Genomic DNA, 14,942 nt, shown 5'->3' on the forward strand with positions numbered 1-14,942 from the left:
CCACTCGCTGGTTTCTGGAGCGTGAAACTTTACTTCCAACCCAACCACCCAATATCTCATGCAAAAATCTTATAACAATAATAATAATAATAATAATATAACATATAACATATAATATATTATTACTTTCAAAAGAAAACAAAATATTAATATATTAAGATATCATTCCCAAAGAAACTTAAAACTTTTTCTCTCTATATATATATTCACCCCCAACAATCCAAACGCCAACTCTCTATAACATTCTCACCGGAAAAAAAACATATATATATTTATACTGCCGGAATAATAATAATAATAATATTTAACAACAACAATGGCAACACCACCGCCACCACCACCGTCGTCCATGACGCAGCCACCGGCGTCATTGTACGTGGGTGACTTGCATCCGTTGATCGACGATCTGCAACTCAGCACCGTTTTCTCAGACTACAAGACCCTTGCATCGGTTCGGGTTTGTCGAGACTCGGCTACCGGTCGATCGCTTTGTTACGGATATGTCAACTTTCTTTCGCCTCAAGATGGTATATATACACGCTCCCTCATCCTTTTTTGTTGTCTTGATATGTCAAAATTGTTATTGATTTTGTTTTTGTGGTTTTTAAGGTTGATTTGGTCGTGAATGTTTAGAATGCATGTTGATTTTATGTGTTTTGTAAGTTATATAGAATGCTAGTTGATGATCGGAAACGTTTGGGTTATGATTTGATGTAATTTGAAACCCTAACATAACCCTAACATGTTTTTTAGATGAATGTGTATATATTTTGTGAATTATGCATCTGATAAGGTTGTTATAAGTTTGTATGATTTTAGAATGTTGATCAATGGAGATTAGGGTTTTTGATGGATTTTGTGGTTGTTTGGTTAATTTGATATAACTATGAAATTTGATTCAAATTATGCATATGACAAATGTTGATTTTGGTGTAATTTAGGGTTTTTAGGGTTGATTTGATTTGGATTATGATTTGTAAACCCTAACATGTTTTTATGCTATAAAAAGAGTTAAAATTTATGAATTAATATTATATATTTTTTTTATGAATTATGCTTCTACTAATGTAATTATAAGTTTGTATGATTTTAGAATGTTGATCAATGGAAATTAGGGGTTTTGATGGATTTTGTGGTAGTTTGGTTTGATTTGATATAACTATGAAAATTTGATTCAAATTATGCATATGACAATGTTTATTTTGGTGGATTTTGTTGTTTTTAGGGTTGATTTGTTTGGTTTATGATTTGGTGCAATTGGAAACCCTAACATGATTTATGTTATTAAGAAAAGTTTAAAAAGTTTAATGAAAATATATGTATTTTGTGAATTATGCATCTGAATATATATATTATAATGTTGTTATAATTTGTATGATGAATGTTGATCTATGGTGATTAGGGTTTGTTGATGGATTTTGTAGTGTTTTGGTTTGATTTGATGCTGAATTTTTGAGAATCTGATTCAAATTATGCATCTGATCAATGTTAATTTATGCCGGTATTAGTTTGTGCGTGTTCTATGTTATAGAATGCTAATAATAGATTATTGGAAAGCGTTTGGATGATCCAATCCAATTAGAAACCCTAACATGTATATATGTTGCTTCTTTTTCAAAAAAAGTTAAATTTTTGAATGAACATTTATTTTATTTGTGAATTATGCATCTGATAATGTTGTTGTAAGTCGGTATGATTTCAGAATGTCGATCTATTATGTTAAATAGAGATTAGGGTTCGAATTCATGGTGATAGTTTGATGGTTTTCAATCGTGTTTTTCTCTTTGATGTTATTTGTTTGATATAATCTATAATGATATATGCATATATAATGGATTATCATATTATGTTTATATGGAAATTGTTGTGATTTCCAATGGTGCCCACGCAATTGGAAACCCTAACATGTTTGTTGCTCCTCTTATTAATAAGTTCAAACTTTTAGTTTATTTTGTGTGTGAATTATGCATCTGATAATTTTATTACAAGTTTCTATGATTTTAGAATGTTGATATGTGTTCAATGGAGATTAGGGCTCATGGTAATATAGTTTGATGGTTTTCAATTGTGTTTTTTTTTGTTGATGTTTTTAATTAACTTTATATGGAAATCTTTGTGATTTTTAACGACGCGTGCGCACACAAAATCGAATTTAATGTGATGATTTGCATATTAACTGCATAGTTCTTGGTGTTGTTAGCTACTAGAAAGAAATCTCAAAGAAAGACTTTTAAGGAAGGGAGAACAAATACTATATACAGGATTGTGATCCTCGCGATGTTCAGTTCAACACGATAGGTCGTGTTAAGAGTGTTGTGAGAGTGAACACCTTGACATATCGTGTTGAAGTTGAATATATTATATAAAGAACATCGCAATCCTTATATATGTCGTTTCTTTTGAGTCGTCAATATATATATCCTAACGAATATACTGTACTCATATTTTTTATATCATGGTTACAAGGAATGCATTGTTTGGGGTGTTAAGTATTTAAATTATAGAACTTTTACTTTATCTTTTGTTTTAATTCCTATCTAAAGTTAATCTCTTAATACTCTCTGTATATATTGACTTTGAGATTTGACTTGCTTTAATTTTGCATCTTTGTGCAGCCATCCATGCTATTGAGTCCAAGAACAACACCTTGTTCTATGGGAAAATGATAAGGGTAACATGGTCTCATCGCGACCCTCATGCAAGAAAAAGTGGCATTGGAAATGTGTTTGTAAAGGTAATTCATAACCGTGTCAATTACTAGCATATGACCATGAATAAGTATCCAGTGTTTGGTGTTTTGATCAATTCTAATTAGTTTTCTATATATGTATTTGGTTGCAGAATTTGAATGAGTCAGTCAGTAGACAATGTGCAACTACAAGAACTATTCAAACCATTTGGCAACATACTGTCTTCCAAAGTGGTCACGCATGAAGATGGAAAGAGCAAAGGCTACGGTTTTGTTCAGTTTGAATCTGAACAATGTGCGAATGCTGCTATTGAGAAGCTCAATGGGACTGACGTTGGCGAAAAGCAGATGTATGTCATATATTATAAATCCTTATATTATATATTAAGTCTATTATTAATCATATGGTGCATGAATTGTTATTTAATTTTACTTTATATCTTATTATTTTCTGACAGATATGTTGGCAAATTCATGAAGAAGAGTGACCGCACATCGCCCAATATTGATATCAAGTTCACAAATCTGTACATTAAGAATCTTGAATCAGATCTGATGGAAGAAATACTTGACAACAGCTTTTCCAAGTTTGGAAAGATTGTTAGTTTAGTCATCGCACGAGACGAAAACGGGGTTTCAAAAGGATTTGGATTTGTAAACTACGAAAGCCCGGATGATGCTCGCAAGGCAGTAGAAGAAATGAACGGACTGAATCTTGGTATGTTATTTACTTATGTTATCTTGTGAGGATTTTTATGTATTTAATCATCAAGTTTTCATTTTTTATCATGTTTTTTTACTTGAATCTGTCTTAATGCAGGCTCAAAGGTTCTATATGTTGCAAGGGCTCAAAAAAAAGCCGAGAGAGTACAGATTTTGAGACGTCGGTATGAGGACATAAAGAAAGAACACATGATGAAATACCAGGTATCTATCTTTTACAGATATTTTGTATAGATATCCATGACCCATTTAAGTTTATCATGCTGTCATAATCGGTGTCTCATTTGACAAGCAGGCATAAATATCTAAACCTTAATTCTAATGGTGTTTTGAATGTGTTTTTTCTTTTTATTTTAGGGTTCTAATGTCTATGTGAAGAATATAGACGACGATGTCACTGAGACTGAGCTGCAGCAACACTTCAGCCAATGTGGGACAATTACATCCACCAAGCTGATGTGCGACGATAAGGGAATAAGCAAGGGGTTCGGGTTTGTGTGCTTCTCCTCACCAGAGGAGGCAAACAAGGCCGTGAATACCTTACATGGTTAGTTACATTCTTGATATTATGTGTCAGTTAATTTCTTAATGATGCAAACATTTTGTTTATTACTATATTTCTTTTAACTTTGTTTTACAGGATTCATGTTCCATCGAAAGCCTTTGTAAGTAGCCATTGCTCAAAGGAAAGAAGAGAGGCAAGCGCAGTTACAGATTCACTATGCAAATTATATGGCTGGATATGCAGGCCCGTCTTCGGTTTTTCCTGGAGTTTATCCGTCTTATTACTACACCACCCCTTCTGGTGCCATCTCACAAGTGCCTAGGTTAATGTATCAGCCTATGGCCATGAGGCCCGCGTGGAGGGCTAATGGTTTTGCACCTGCAGCGAGGCCCGGTTTTCAGCCGTCAATGCCTGCTTTTGTAAGTTCTTAGATTCTGTTAAAAGATTGAACTAATTTGCGTTCGGAGGTTATATGATCAATTTGTATTCTTTCGTTTAGGTTTCCAATGCACCAAGACCGTTTAGGCAAAATCGAGGAAGGATGCAGCCAGCACAGGGTGGTGGTCATGCTGTTCCATATGTGTCAAATGCTCAATTTACGCAGTCATCATCAAAGGACTGGACTAACAACCCGCAGGTTTGATACTTAGATTCACTTGCTAACATATATGATTATTAATTAGTTGATACTAGCTTTGATTAAGTCTATTTATTGATCTTTCGTTAATAATCTGATTTCCTTTCTTGTGCCAAGTGCTCGTATTAATATATTGATCTTTCAATGATATCGCATGAGTATCTCACTAAGTATGATTTATTAACGAGTAATGATTATCTTGAATATTTTATTTACAACTTTCCATTTTATGGAATGATATACTTCATGATATATGATGAAGTATCTTAAAGAATATATGTTAACTTGTCTGCATATATAATATATTATTACCGTATTTTTATGGTAATTTTGAGATTTTTCGTTAAATGTCTCTTTTGACTACCAATGTTATTACTACTTGCTTATATGCGTATGTTGAAGCTTTTATTATTTACAAGTTTTATTTGGTTTGTTTTGCTAATATTCATGTCGTGGGCAAATGTTGCAGTGGGTAGCAGAGGTTAAGTATGTGCCAAGTGGGCGTGCGCGTAATGCTGGTAACAAAGGAATTGCTTCATCGAACACTGGTGGAACGGTGGGTGAGAGATCAGAGATGTTGAGTAGCAATATGCTTTCTGATGCTTCTCCCGAGACTCAAAAGCAGATTCTAGGCGAACGTCTATTTCCCCTAGTGAACGAACTCAAGGTATCCAATTGCGTTATGTTTTGTGACACAGATTATCTGATTAAGTTATTAGTTTTGTTTTAGTCTGAAATGTATTAATGGTACGTATTTGTTTTTGACGTTTTGATTTTAGTCTGATCATGCCGCAAAGATTACTGGAATGTTATTGGAGATGGACAATACCGAGCTGGTTTTGTTGTTGGAATCACCGGAGGCTTTGGCTAAGAAAGGGGAGGAAGCTGTGGAGGTACTAGTGAAGGTTTCCAAGACCAAGGTGTCATCCACCAGTGCTCAAGAGTCATCGCAACCGAGCATCTTGGCTGCTGGTGTTGCAGTCAACTGAAGACAGACAGACAGACAGAGACAGAAAGTAGACAGTGATCATGAACTAGAAACTCACAGTTAGCAACTTATTTTAGTAGTAATCATTTACTTAATTAAACTTAGTACACCGTTTGTGTTTTGTTTTCGTTGGAGCTTCACTTGTTGCTCCGAACATTGTCGTTGCAGTTTATGTAGTTAAAGATTTTAGATTTGTTGTGTGGTTTATCTTTTTCGTTTTCGTTTTCGTTTTGTTTTAATCTTTTGAGCTTATATATGCTGAAATTGATTATTGGTGATTGCTAAGGTTGAGTTGGATTCGGGTTGGACCGAGTTACTAAATACCTAACTTGGGACCGACTCGGTTTGACTCTTGGTCTTCATTTTGGAGTGAATTCGGGTTTAGTTTGGGTAAAAACCGAAATATAAAACATCTTAGCATAAAAGATTTTCGCTCGGTTCTGGCCCCACCATATGTTGATTCAGTCTTTTGTTTTGTTTTTTTAGAAATTTATGTTCAGGTTTGTTTTTTGTTTTGATTTTTTTAGAAATTTATGCTCGGGTTTGGTTCATGGTTCTACCCAAGTAGATGATGTTCCATGAAAGGATCCGCCTTTGATTCTCATATATTTATAAAAACATCATTCTCGTGTTATTAGTTTAAGAAGTTTAACGACCTTAATTCCTTGATTTTTAAAATCAAGGTTCAGGTTGGTTATTAGCCTCAACCGATAACAAATTCATCGGTTAATCTATTTTATTAATCAAACGGTTTTCGATTAGGCGGTTCTGTTTATCTAGTTAGTTAGTCAGTTTTCGGTTTGATATAATTAATTTCGGCTAATAACCAAAACCAAACTTACGCTTAAATTTTTGCTTAGAAGTACATAAGTTTGAGGTATAAATAAATTAAATGAATGTATAAACATAAAATACATGATATAGAGACATATTTGCTAGGAATATATGAATGGTTTGGTTTAGTTAATTGTGGTTAACCAGGGTATAAAAAAAGATCTATAACCAATATTCGGTTCATTTTAGTTTGGTTTTATTGATTTTAGTTCGGTTTTGGTTAATGGTTCGGTTATTATTGGCGGCCCCCTAACATGAATCATGTCTTCTAGATTGTAATAGCACAACGCACCTCACATTAGCAACTTGCCATTAGGTATATCCAACCTAGACTATATAATTAGAGTCTAGTTTTCCAATTTGGAGAATAAAGGCTTAACATACCACAATTAATAGTTGGGAATTGGGATGACATGTTGATGCATTTAACCAAATTCAAACCGACTTTAACTTATCTACTTTTGTTAGAATCGACTAACATGTTTCTTTTTTTCCAACCAATATTTAGTTTGTTACAGGTAAAAACTAGAAAATGAATTTACATCAACTTTTGCAAGCATATATTAAAATAAATATTCTTTTAAAAAACCTTCAAGATATTACAATAGAAAACGGATAACCACAAAGTTAACAAATTAACTAACTAATCAAATAATAACTACTATAATAGATATATGATAAACTCAACTAAAAACATTCACAATTTAGTAGCAAGTTCTATTGATGGTGTTAGAACTTAGAAGCACATCACATGCTTGAATTCAATCACCTTTTTTTTTTAAATTTCTGTAGCAGGCAAATGTGGATATAATGGACTTGATGAATTCTCTAATATCATTAATGATCCTTCGTTAATAAAAGCTTACAATGCTTCAACTTCAGTCTCTTCAACGTCGTTGCACGTCATCACAACCACCACAACCACAGTCACTAATATTTATTAACGACTTCTAAACTATACTAGCAAAATTCACCTAAAATTTCATTGTAGATTTGTAGGTATTGAACCCGCACCCTTTAGGATATACGGGGACACCAATACCGATTAAAATGCTATTTGTCTCATATCCATGCAACATATCTCCACAGCCTCTTGGCCGCTCCAAAACCCTAATGAAAACAAGGCTAGTTAATGATGTTCTTTTTGTCACCGTCGCTAGGTTGAGGTCGGATGCAAATGTGGTCTCTATTGCAGCTCCACCTCCACCTCCACCTCAGCCAATTCTAGAGGTTTCGTCACATACGTTACAATATGAAGAAGGTAAGGTGGGAGCGGTGCCACAAGGTGTGGTATCAGAGTCATCGGTTGGTGCAATGGATTATTTGATGAGCATTTTAACGTCGAAGGTTTATGACGTGGCGGTGGAGACGCTTACGGCAAAGTTTTCGGAGAGGCTAGGTGTTGGTGTATGGTTGAAGAGGGAAGATACACAACCGGTAAGTAGTAGTTTTCATTTGGATTCACCCTCCTAGGTAAACTTGTTTGTCCTTAATGACGGGCTAGCTTATTTGCCTCTTCGAAGGAGATCCAAGGTTTAAACCTGAACAAGGGAAGTAATTTGGATTTATTAGCATTGTAAAGTATTGTAGAAATAACAATTGGCGTTTAAGAAAAAATAAGTAAACTTGTTTGTCATAAGTTATGAATATATGTTTACATATTTACCATTCTAAGGAAATATTAATCATTAAATCAAGAAAATTTGAACGATAAATTTAAAATTTCCGTTTGTAAAGTGACATTTATTTCATTGTTTTGATATATACAACATGCGGGGGTCTATGAGATTATCAACTGTTACGTGAGGTATAATTGTTTTTTTTTTAACAATTAAAATACATCAAATAGATCAAAACTAGAATAAGAAACTGAAAGACTTGAATTTGAATAAATTGTACTCAAGTAGTTAAACCTCAGATATGAATAATTGTTGATCTAGGCCTTAAATTTGGATAATAATATGTTGGTGGCCGGAGACTAAAACCTTAAGGTAGCGTTTAGTATACATAAATGAGAGGCGGAATGAAATGGATCATTACGATAGAATTAGAAAAAGATGTGTTTGGTTGTTCGATGGAATGAAATCACTCATTACCATGTTCATTCCATTCCCCCTAAAACACCCCAAATTCATTCTCCAACCTCTTGTTTTTTTATTTCATCCATCTTTCACACTATATCACCTCCACCACCCTCCCATCACCACTACCCATTGCCCTCTCACAACTTCCACCACCCACCGCCACCTCCACCGCCCGCCACCACCACCACTCGCATCCGCCGCCAACCACCACCACCCCGCCTCCGCCACCCGCCACCACCATCACCCACTTTCGCCGCCACCACCTACCACCCTCCACCATCTATCAGCGCCGCCCACCACCGCCACCATCTGCCACAACCCATTACTGCTCGCCGCCCACCACCACCATCCCACCACCACTCACTAACATTTTTATTTTATTCCGGTTTTTTCTATCTTACCAAAAAATAAAAAAAAAAACTAATAATACATTTCATTCCTACATGATAACCAAACATGTCAATTGAATGGTAATGAATCATTCCCACATTATTAGTTGGAATTGAACTCATTACCTTGCTTTTAATTTTAAAATGCGTGTGGCTTACCAACTCTACTAGGATAAGTTGACGTTAACCATGTCTTTTTCTTAATTGGTATAGATTCACAATCTTCCATTTTAATTTCTTTAAAATACAAATACAAAATATTCTTTCTAATCTATGTATTTCAGAAAGGTATTTATATATTATGAATCTATAATGTATGTTATTATGTATATTATTAAATTTAACTTTTTTGTTATATTTTTTTAACTATCTGTGTATCACACGGGCTCTGTCCTAGTTTAAAAAAATGGGTTTGATACTCATCAAGTAGTTAAACTTGTAACCTCATAGACTAAAACCGAAATTAATTAACTCTATATACACTTTTATAAAAATTCAAGAATTTGTATATAGTTAAAAGTTTGTGTATGTTAATTAACATGTAATATGGAAAAATAAATACTTTATTAGAATCATACTTGTAATATATAAATTGGCGGTATAATGTAAATAGTAGAAGGAAAGCTTGAACATTCAAAAAAAAAATATATATATATATATATATATAAATTGCTGTAACTGTATTTTATTTTATGGTCTAGTTTTGTTAATGATCATTAATGAAATTTAAAATATGGATATGTCACTAGAGAAAATACCTTTTTAACTTCTGGTTTGTTAACTTTATTGAGGTTGTTCTTAATTAGGGTATTTCTGGTCGGATTTTTGTTAATTTGATGTTATAATCTAGTTTCAAAAAATAATATATATTTGTGTCTAAAGACGTTCAGAGTTTTTTTCATTGAGTCTTATTAATACTAACACTATACTAAAAAAAACTAAAGAACTGAAAAATTGTATTGATAAATAATATTTTCTATAGATTAAACAACTGAAAATCATCTCTTTTATATACAAATTACAATGAAAAAAAAACCTGTGGATTAAACTAACCAACTAATGACAATGATAAAAAGTCAATAACTAACCTGATATTTAAACTAAAAATAACATAATGACTAATTGGCAAATTCAAAAGATACGTAAATCAAATAATAATAACTATAATTAGGTAACTAGGAAAAACAATTTAATAAAAGTTATATTCATATAATTAGCTCTTACTGTTGTGACTTCAAGTCTAAGCTAATGCTTGCTAAACTTGACAAGCAACCCAAATACACTATCCATTGTCTGATTCCCACAATATATGAAATGCATAAGAAAAGAAGGTTTCACTTGCCAAATGAAGCTAGAGTATGAGTTTATGACATGTCTCTTGTTGTGTGAGTTGGGGTTTTCAGACTTTCTCTTTCAAACTTCGAGGCGCGTATAACATGATGGCAAAACTTTCCAAAAAACAGCTTGCACAAGGTGTTATCTGCTCTTCGACCGGCAATCACGCTCTAGGGGTTACACTCGCAGCCAAAACCTTAGGCTGCAATGTAGTGATTGTTATGCCGGTTACTACGCTTAGGTTCAAGGTTTATGTTCGTTTCATTTTATGCGTTGCAACAAACATATGACCATAATGCTTTTATACATAGTTAAATACCAGTTGCTTTGTTTCTTAATGATATGTTTAGTGGGAATCAGTAAAGAGATTGGGAGCAATGGTTGTGCTCAAGGGGGACTCGTACGACGAAGCACAAGCTTACGCCAAGAAAAGGGGTGCAAGGGAGAATCGCACCTTCATTCCTTGTTCGGATTATCCAGATGTAATTGCCGGTCAAGGAACTATAGGAATGGAGATAGTGCGCCAATGTAAATGCCGAATCCATGCCATTTTTGTACCGGTTGGTGGTGGTGGCTTGATAGCTGGTATTGCGGCCTATGTGAAGAGAGTTTTACCAGAGGTGCGTGTTATGTTTGCAATATACATTACCTTTGTTAACAAACAAACGTACCCAGTAAAATCTCATATATTGAAAACTTATTGGTAGGGTCAGGAGAAACATTAATATTACCCTAGTTAACAAACAAGCGTACCTAGTAAAATTCCACCCATAGCCATAGCAAAACTATTGGTAGGATATAAGAAACATTACCTTAATTAAGTTTTAACTATATCCGACACATGTACAGGTGCGGATTATTGGAGTAGAGCCTGCTGATGCAAATGCAATGGCTTTGTCATTGCATCATGGCCAACGAGTCAAGCTTGATCAAGTGGGAGCTTTGCTGACGGTGTGGCTGTGAAAGAGGTCGGTGCCGAAACTTTTCGCTTATGCAACGAGTTGATTGATGGAGTAGTTCTCGTCGGTCACAAAGCCATATGCGCATCCATAAAAGTTAGCTCGATCCACTCATTCAATCACTTTAAAGACATTTAGGTATTTTTTGAGAGTTCGGTATATCTAAGCAGTTCGTTGTGGCAAGCGAACTTTAAAGAGTTATTCACCAAACATCCAAACTTACAAAAATTAACTCTTAAGCTTTCAAATTTTTTTCACCGGGAGTTCACTTGCAGGAATAGCGAACTGCCTAGAAGTACAAGAACTTTCAAAAAATGCCTAGAAATACGTAGTTGATCAATCCTAAACCAGAAATATGTCTCTCGTCGTGAAGGACATGTATGAGGAGAATAGGAGCATTTTAGAACCTGCGGGTGCTCTTGCTCTTGCTGGTGCGGAAGCATACTGTCGGTTCTATAACCTTAAGGATGCAAATGTCATAGCCATAACTAGTGGAGCCAACATGGACTTTTATAGACTGAGACGGGTAACACAGCTTGCAAACATTGGTAGGCGGTATGAGGCCGTTCTAGCTACCTTCATGCCAGAGGAGCCCGGAAGCATTAGACACTTCTGCAATCTTGTAAGTTAACAATCACCTCCGGTTATGCTTGTCGTTTTTTGTTTGTATTTACAGTTACATCTTTGATGACAAACGATAATTTCTTGGTAGATTGGACGAATATGCATCGAAGAGTTTAGCTATAGATACGATTCTAACAAAAATCGAGCTCTTGTTTTGTACAGGTACAAGTACCCTAGTCAAATCTTTATAGTTCGAGTTTATTATATATTATAGTTATTATCATTGTCGTTTACCAATACAGTTCTCCAGTTCTTTTGAATTCTTTCAGTTTTTATTTATTTAACTTAAACAAGCTAAGTTCTTGTAATTATTAGATTTCTTAATTAAAACTTATGATGATAACAGTGTTGGAGTTCATACTAAAATTGAGCTTCAAGCCATGATAGAGAGGATGAAGTCATTTCAACTAGAAACTATTGAATTCACAGACAATAACATGGTGAAAGATCATTTAAGACATATGGTAACTAACCATTCTTTGGTGCAATGTTATGTTGCATGCTTTATGATTCTCTTCCATATCTATATATGACTAGCTATTACGAATCTTCAGACAGGTGGTAGATCAGACGTTGAACACGAGCTTCTTTGCCGATTTATATTTCCGGAGAGGCCTGGGGCTTTGGTGAAATTCTTGGACGTTATTAGTCCGCGTTGGAATCTTACCTTGTTTCATTACCGGTCACGAGTAAGTTTTTCATGAGCATATGCTCATAAAGGGCTGTCTTTGAGGTATGGCAGGGTAGTCAACGGGCCTGACATCCCGCTAGGCCTGAAAATTATTTTTTTTCAAAAAAAATTATATGTATTTTCAGGGGTGAGCAAGATAAGGTTCGGACCCTTGAAACCCGGTTACCCGACTCTTAAAACCCTTAATTAGACCCGAATAAATAATATGGGTCGGGTAAAGGGTATTTAAATTTCATCTTAAAGGGTAAAAGGGTTTCAAGTAGGGGTATTTAAATTTCATCTTAAACATGTGTATGAGTCAATTTGAGTTGTTTCAAAAGTTAAATGAGTTGGTTTGGGTAAAATGTTTTAACTAAATGGGTTAAAATGAGTCATTTGAAATTTCATCCTTTTATTTTCGGGTCAAAATGGGTTGACAAGTTCAAAGAAATTGGTCGACGTGGGTTAGTGTTCTAAGGAAATGTGACAGGTTTCAGATCGTAACGGGTTTTCGTACAAGACAGGTTTCGGCACGAAACGAGTTTCAGATTGGAACGGGTTCTGTTCAGGTTTTAAGCCAACACGAGTTTTCACCCGTGACGTGTTGGGTTTTGGTTTCTTTTGTTTTTTTCTGGTCGATTTCGGACTCGTTTTTGTTCGTTTTTTTAGTTTTGTTTTTGTTCGGTTTGAATTCTTTTAGTTTCGTTTTGATTGATTTTTTCGATTTCGATTGACGTGGTCCGGTTTTGGCTTTTTGTTTCTTTGTTTCATTTTCGTCGATTCTTTCGGTTTTCGGTTCGATTCTGGGTTTTTTTTATTGAAACGTGGACAACGTAGGAAACATTTTAGTGTTTTTACTTTTTTTGTTTATGACTTATATTTTGAGTTATAATTTTTTTATTATTATTTTTGAATATTTTTAAGGGGTTTTTGATTTTAATAGAAAACCCCTCAAAAAAATTCAAAAAAACTAATAAAAAAAATCATAACTTAAAATATAAATAAAAAACGAAAAATCTAAAAAAATTAAAATGTTTCCGCCGTTATTCTCGTTCACAAAAAAAAAAAAACTCGATTCTACTCTAACCTATTTTGAGTCAAAAGGGTCGTACCCTTGAGTTTGGGTCAAAACGAGTCAATTAAAAAAAGAGTTGTTTTGGTTTGGGTCAAAAATTTTGACCCAAACCAAAACAACTCTTTTTTTAATTGACTCGTTTTGACCCAAACTCATTCTGACTCATACTTGTTTTGACCCATGACTCATTTCAACCCATGACTTGTTTGACCCAACCCATTTGCCACCTCTAGTTTCAAGGGTACGACCCTTTTTCAAACCCTTGACCCGTTTACTAGATAGATATACATCAGATTCACGATTAATATGAAATTTATGAGAGGCTTGTATTTCATATATGATTCATTAGAAATTTCCAACTACTAAGAAAAATAAAAATAAAGGGTTATACTACTGAATGGAAGCATATATATATGGAAATCACTGAATTGTTCTCTATAAGTAATTTGTGAATGTGGATATTGTTTGCATAAGTTCAAATGATTGATAAACTTTCGAAGGTAGACTTTACTATGTTATTAAATGAAAGTATAATTGTTTTAGGATTTATATATTAAAGTCATTTATGAGATATGCAACTAGTAATTGCAGAAAAAGGAGATGCGATTACTGCCTTAAAGGTAAAGGGTAGGACCCTTGAAACCCTTATTTATACCCGACCCTTTTATTGGTTAGAGGGTAGGGTCTCGGGTCCACGTTTCTTCCTAAAAGGGAAAAGGGTCCGGGTAGGTTATTAGGTAAAAGGGTAAGGTCTTACCCTTTGAACAATCCTATGTATTTTTATCAAAAACATGTGTATAATCAATGTTTCAACACAATTACATAACCACTAGCTTGGTCTAATGGTAAAGGGGTATGGCATCTAACCAAAAGGTTGTGGATTCTAGCCTTATTTGAAACAATTTTAAGCTTATTTTTATACAAAAGTGTTTTACACAACTTAAATCATAATCAAATAAGCTCATTTATAATTAAATTGTTAATCCAACAAAATGTTTCTTTTACTTAAGGCCAAAAAAAAATTTCGCCTTTAACCCAAAAATTTTTCCGTCTTTTCTAAACCGGCCCTGTGCTCATATATCAGTAACTATTAGAATATAATAGTTAGGATTTATTGTAAAGTTTCTCTTATATATAGCTCAAACAAAAAAAAACATTTTGTCGATATGATTATGATAAACTAATATGTTCAAAGGATATCTTTTAGGGATTCTAATACTTGGGATCCATCTTTATAGGAAGAACTGGTGCAAATGTACTGATCGGGATTCAAGTTCTATTAACAGAGTTAAACGACTTTTGTGGTTGTGCAAACGATCTTGGATTCAACTATGAAATCGAAGCGGACAATGAAGTATTCCAGCTTTTGATGCACTGAAGAACCTTAGAGATCAAAAGTTCGAATATGCCATAATTTATACTTGTAACTT

General features: G+C 34.1%; 2 protein-coding genes and 1 pseudogene across 3 annotated transcripts; all 3 read left to right on the forward strand.

Annotated features, from left to right (window-relative positions):
• Positions 1 to 290: 290 nt before the first annotated feature.
• Positions 291 to 5,706, forward strand: LOC143583345 (polyadenylate-binding protein 7-like; annotated as a pseudogene). The gene is made up of 10 exons (XR_013144151.1): positions 291 to 527; positions 2,616 to 2,749; positions 2,858 to 3,039; positions 3,148 to 3,407; positions 3,510 to 3,616; positions 3,770 to 3,959; positions 4,053 to 4,336; positions 4,417 to 4,554; positions 5,024 to 5,221; positions 5,334 to 5,706. The product of XR_013144151.1 is annotated as a polyadenylate-binding protein 7-like (transcript).
• Positions 5,707 to 7,426: 1,720 nt separating this feature from the next.
• LOC143583342 (threonine dehydratase biosynthetic, chloroplastic-like) lies at positions 7,427 to 11,147 on the forward strand. The gene is made up of 4 exons (XM_077065670.1): positions 7,427 to 7,813; positions 10,253 to 10,432; positions 10,535 to 10,804; positions 11,034 to 11,147. The coding sequence occupies exons 1-4, from the start codon at positions 7,427 to 7,429 to the stop codon at positions 11,145 to 11,147; spliced, it is 951 nt and encodes a 316-aa protein (XP_076921785.1).
• Positions 11,148 to 11,498: 351 nt separating this feature from the next.
• Positions 11,499 to 12,527, forward strand: LOC143583344 (threonine dehydratase 1 biosynthetic, chloroplastic-like). Its single transcript, XM_077065671.1, has 5 exons — positions 11,499 to 11,765; positions 11,856 to 11,929; positions 12,114 to 12,231; positions 12,322 to 12,456; positions 12,510 to 12,527. The coding sequence occupies exons 1-5, from the start codon at positions 11,499 to 11,501 to the stop codon at positions 12,525 to 12,527; spliced, it is 612 nt and encodes a 203-aa protein (XP_076921786.1).
• Positions 12,528 to 14,942: the final 2,415 nt, after the last annotated feature.

Source organism: Bidens hawaiensis, unplaced genomic scaffold (genome assembly GCF_021521415.1).
Source record: "Bidens hawaiensis isolate Kalapana, Puna unplaced genomic scaffold, B.hawaiensis_p1.1 tig00032363_1, whole genome shotgun sequence".
NCBI classification, from domain to species: Eukaryota; Viridiplantae; Streptophyta; class Magnoliopsida; order Asterales; family Asteraceae; genus Bidens; species Bidens hawaiensis.

Excerpts from the sequence above, each read along its gene's own strand:
- LOC143583342 (XM_077065670.1), top strand. The coding sequence starts at position 7,427 with ATGCTATTTGTCTCATATCCATGCAACATATCTCCACAGCCTCTTGGC. Across the intron at positions 7,814-10,252 it reads AGAGGGAAGATACACAACCG|ACTTTCTCTTTCAAACTTCG; the intron begins GTAAGTAGTAGT and ends TGGGGTTTTCAG. Across the intron at positions 10,433-10,534 it reads TTACTACGCTTAGGTTCAAG|TGGGAATCAGTAAAGAGATT; the intron begins GTTTATGTTCGT and ends TGATATGTTTAG.
- LOC143583344 (XM_077065671.1), top strand. The coding sequence starts at position 11,499 with ATGTCTCTCGTCGTGAAGGACATGTATGAGGAGAATAGGAGCATTTTA. Across the intron at positions 11,930-12,113 it reads CGAGCTCTTGTTTTGTACAG|TGTTGGAGTTCATACTAAAA; the intron begins GTACAAGTACCC and ends TGATGATAACAG. Across the intron at positions 12,232-12,321 it reads AAGATCATTTAAGACATATG|ACAGGTGGTAGATCAGACGT; the intron begins GTAACTAACCAT and ends ACGAATCTTCAG.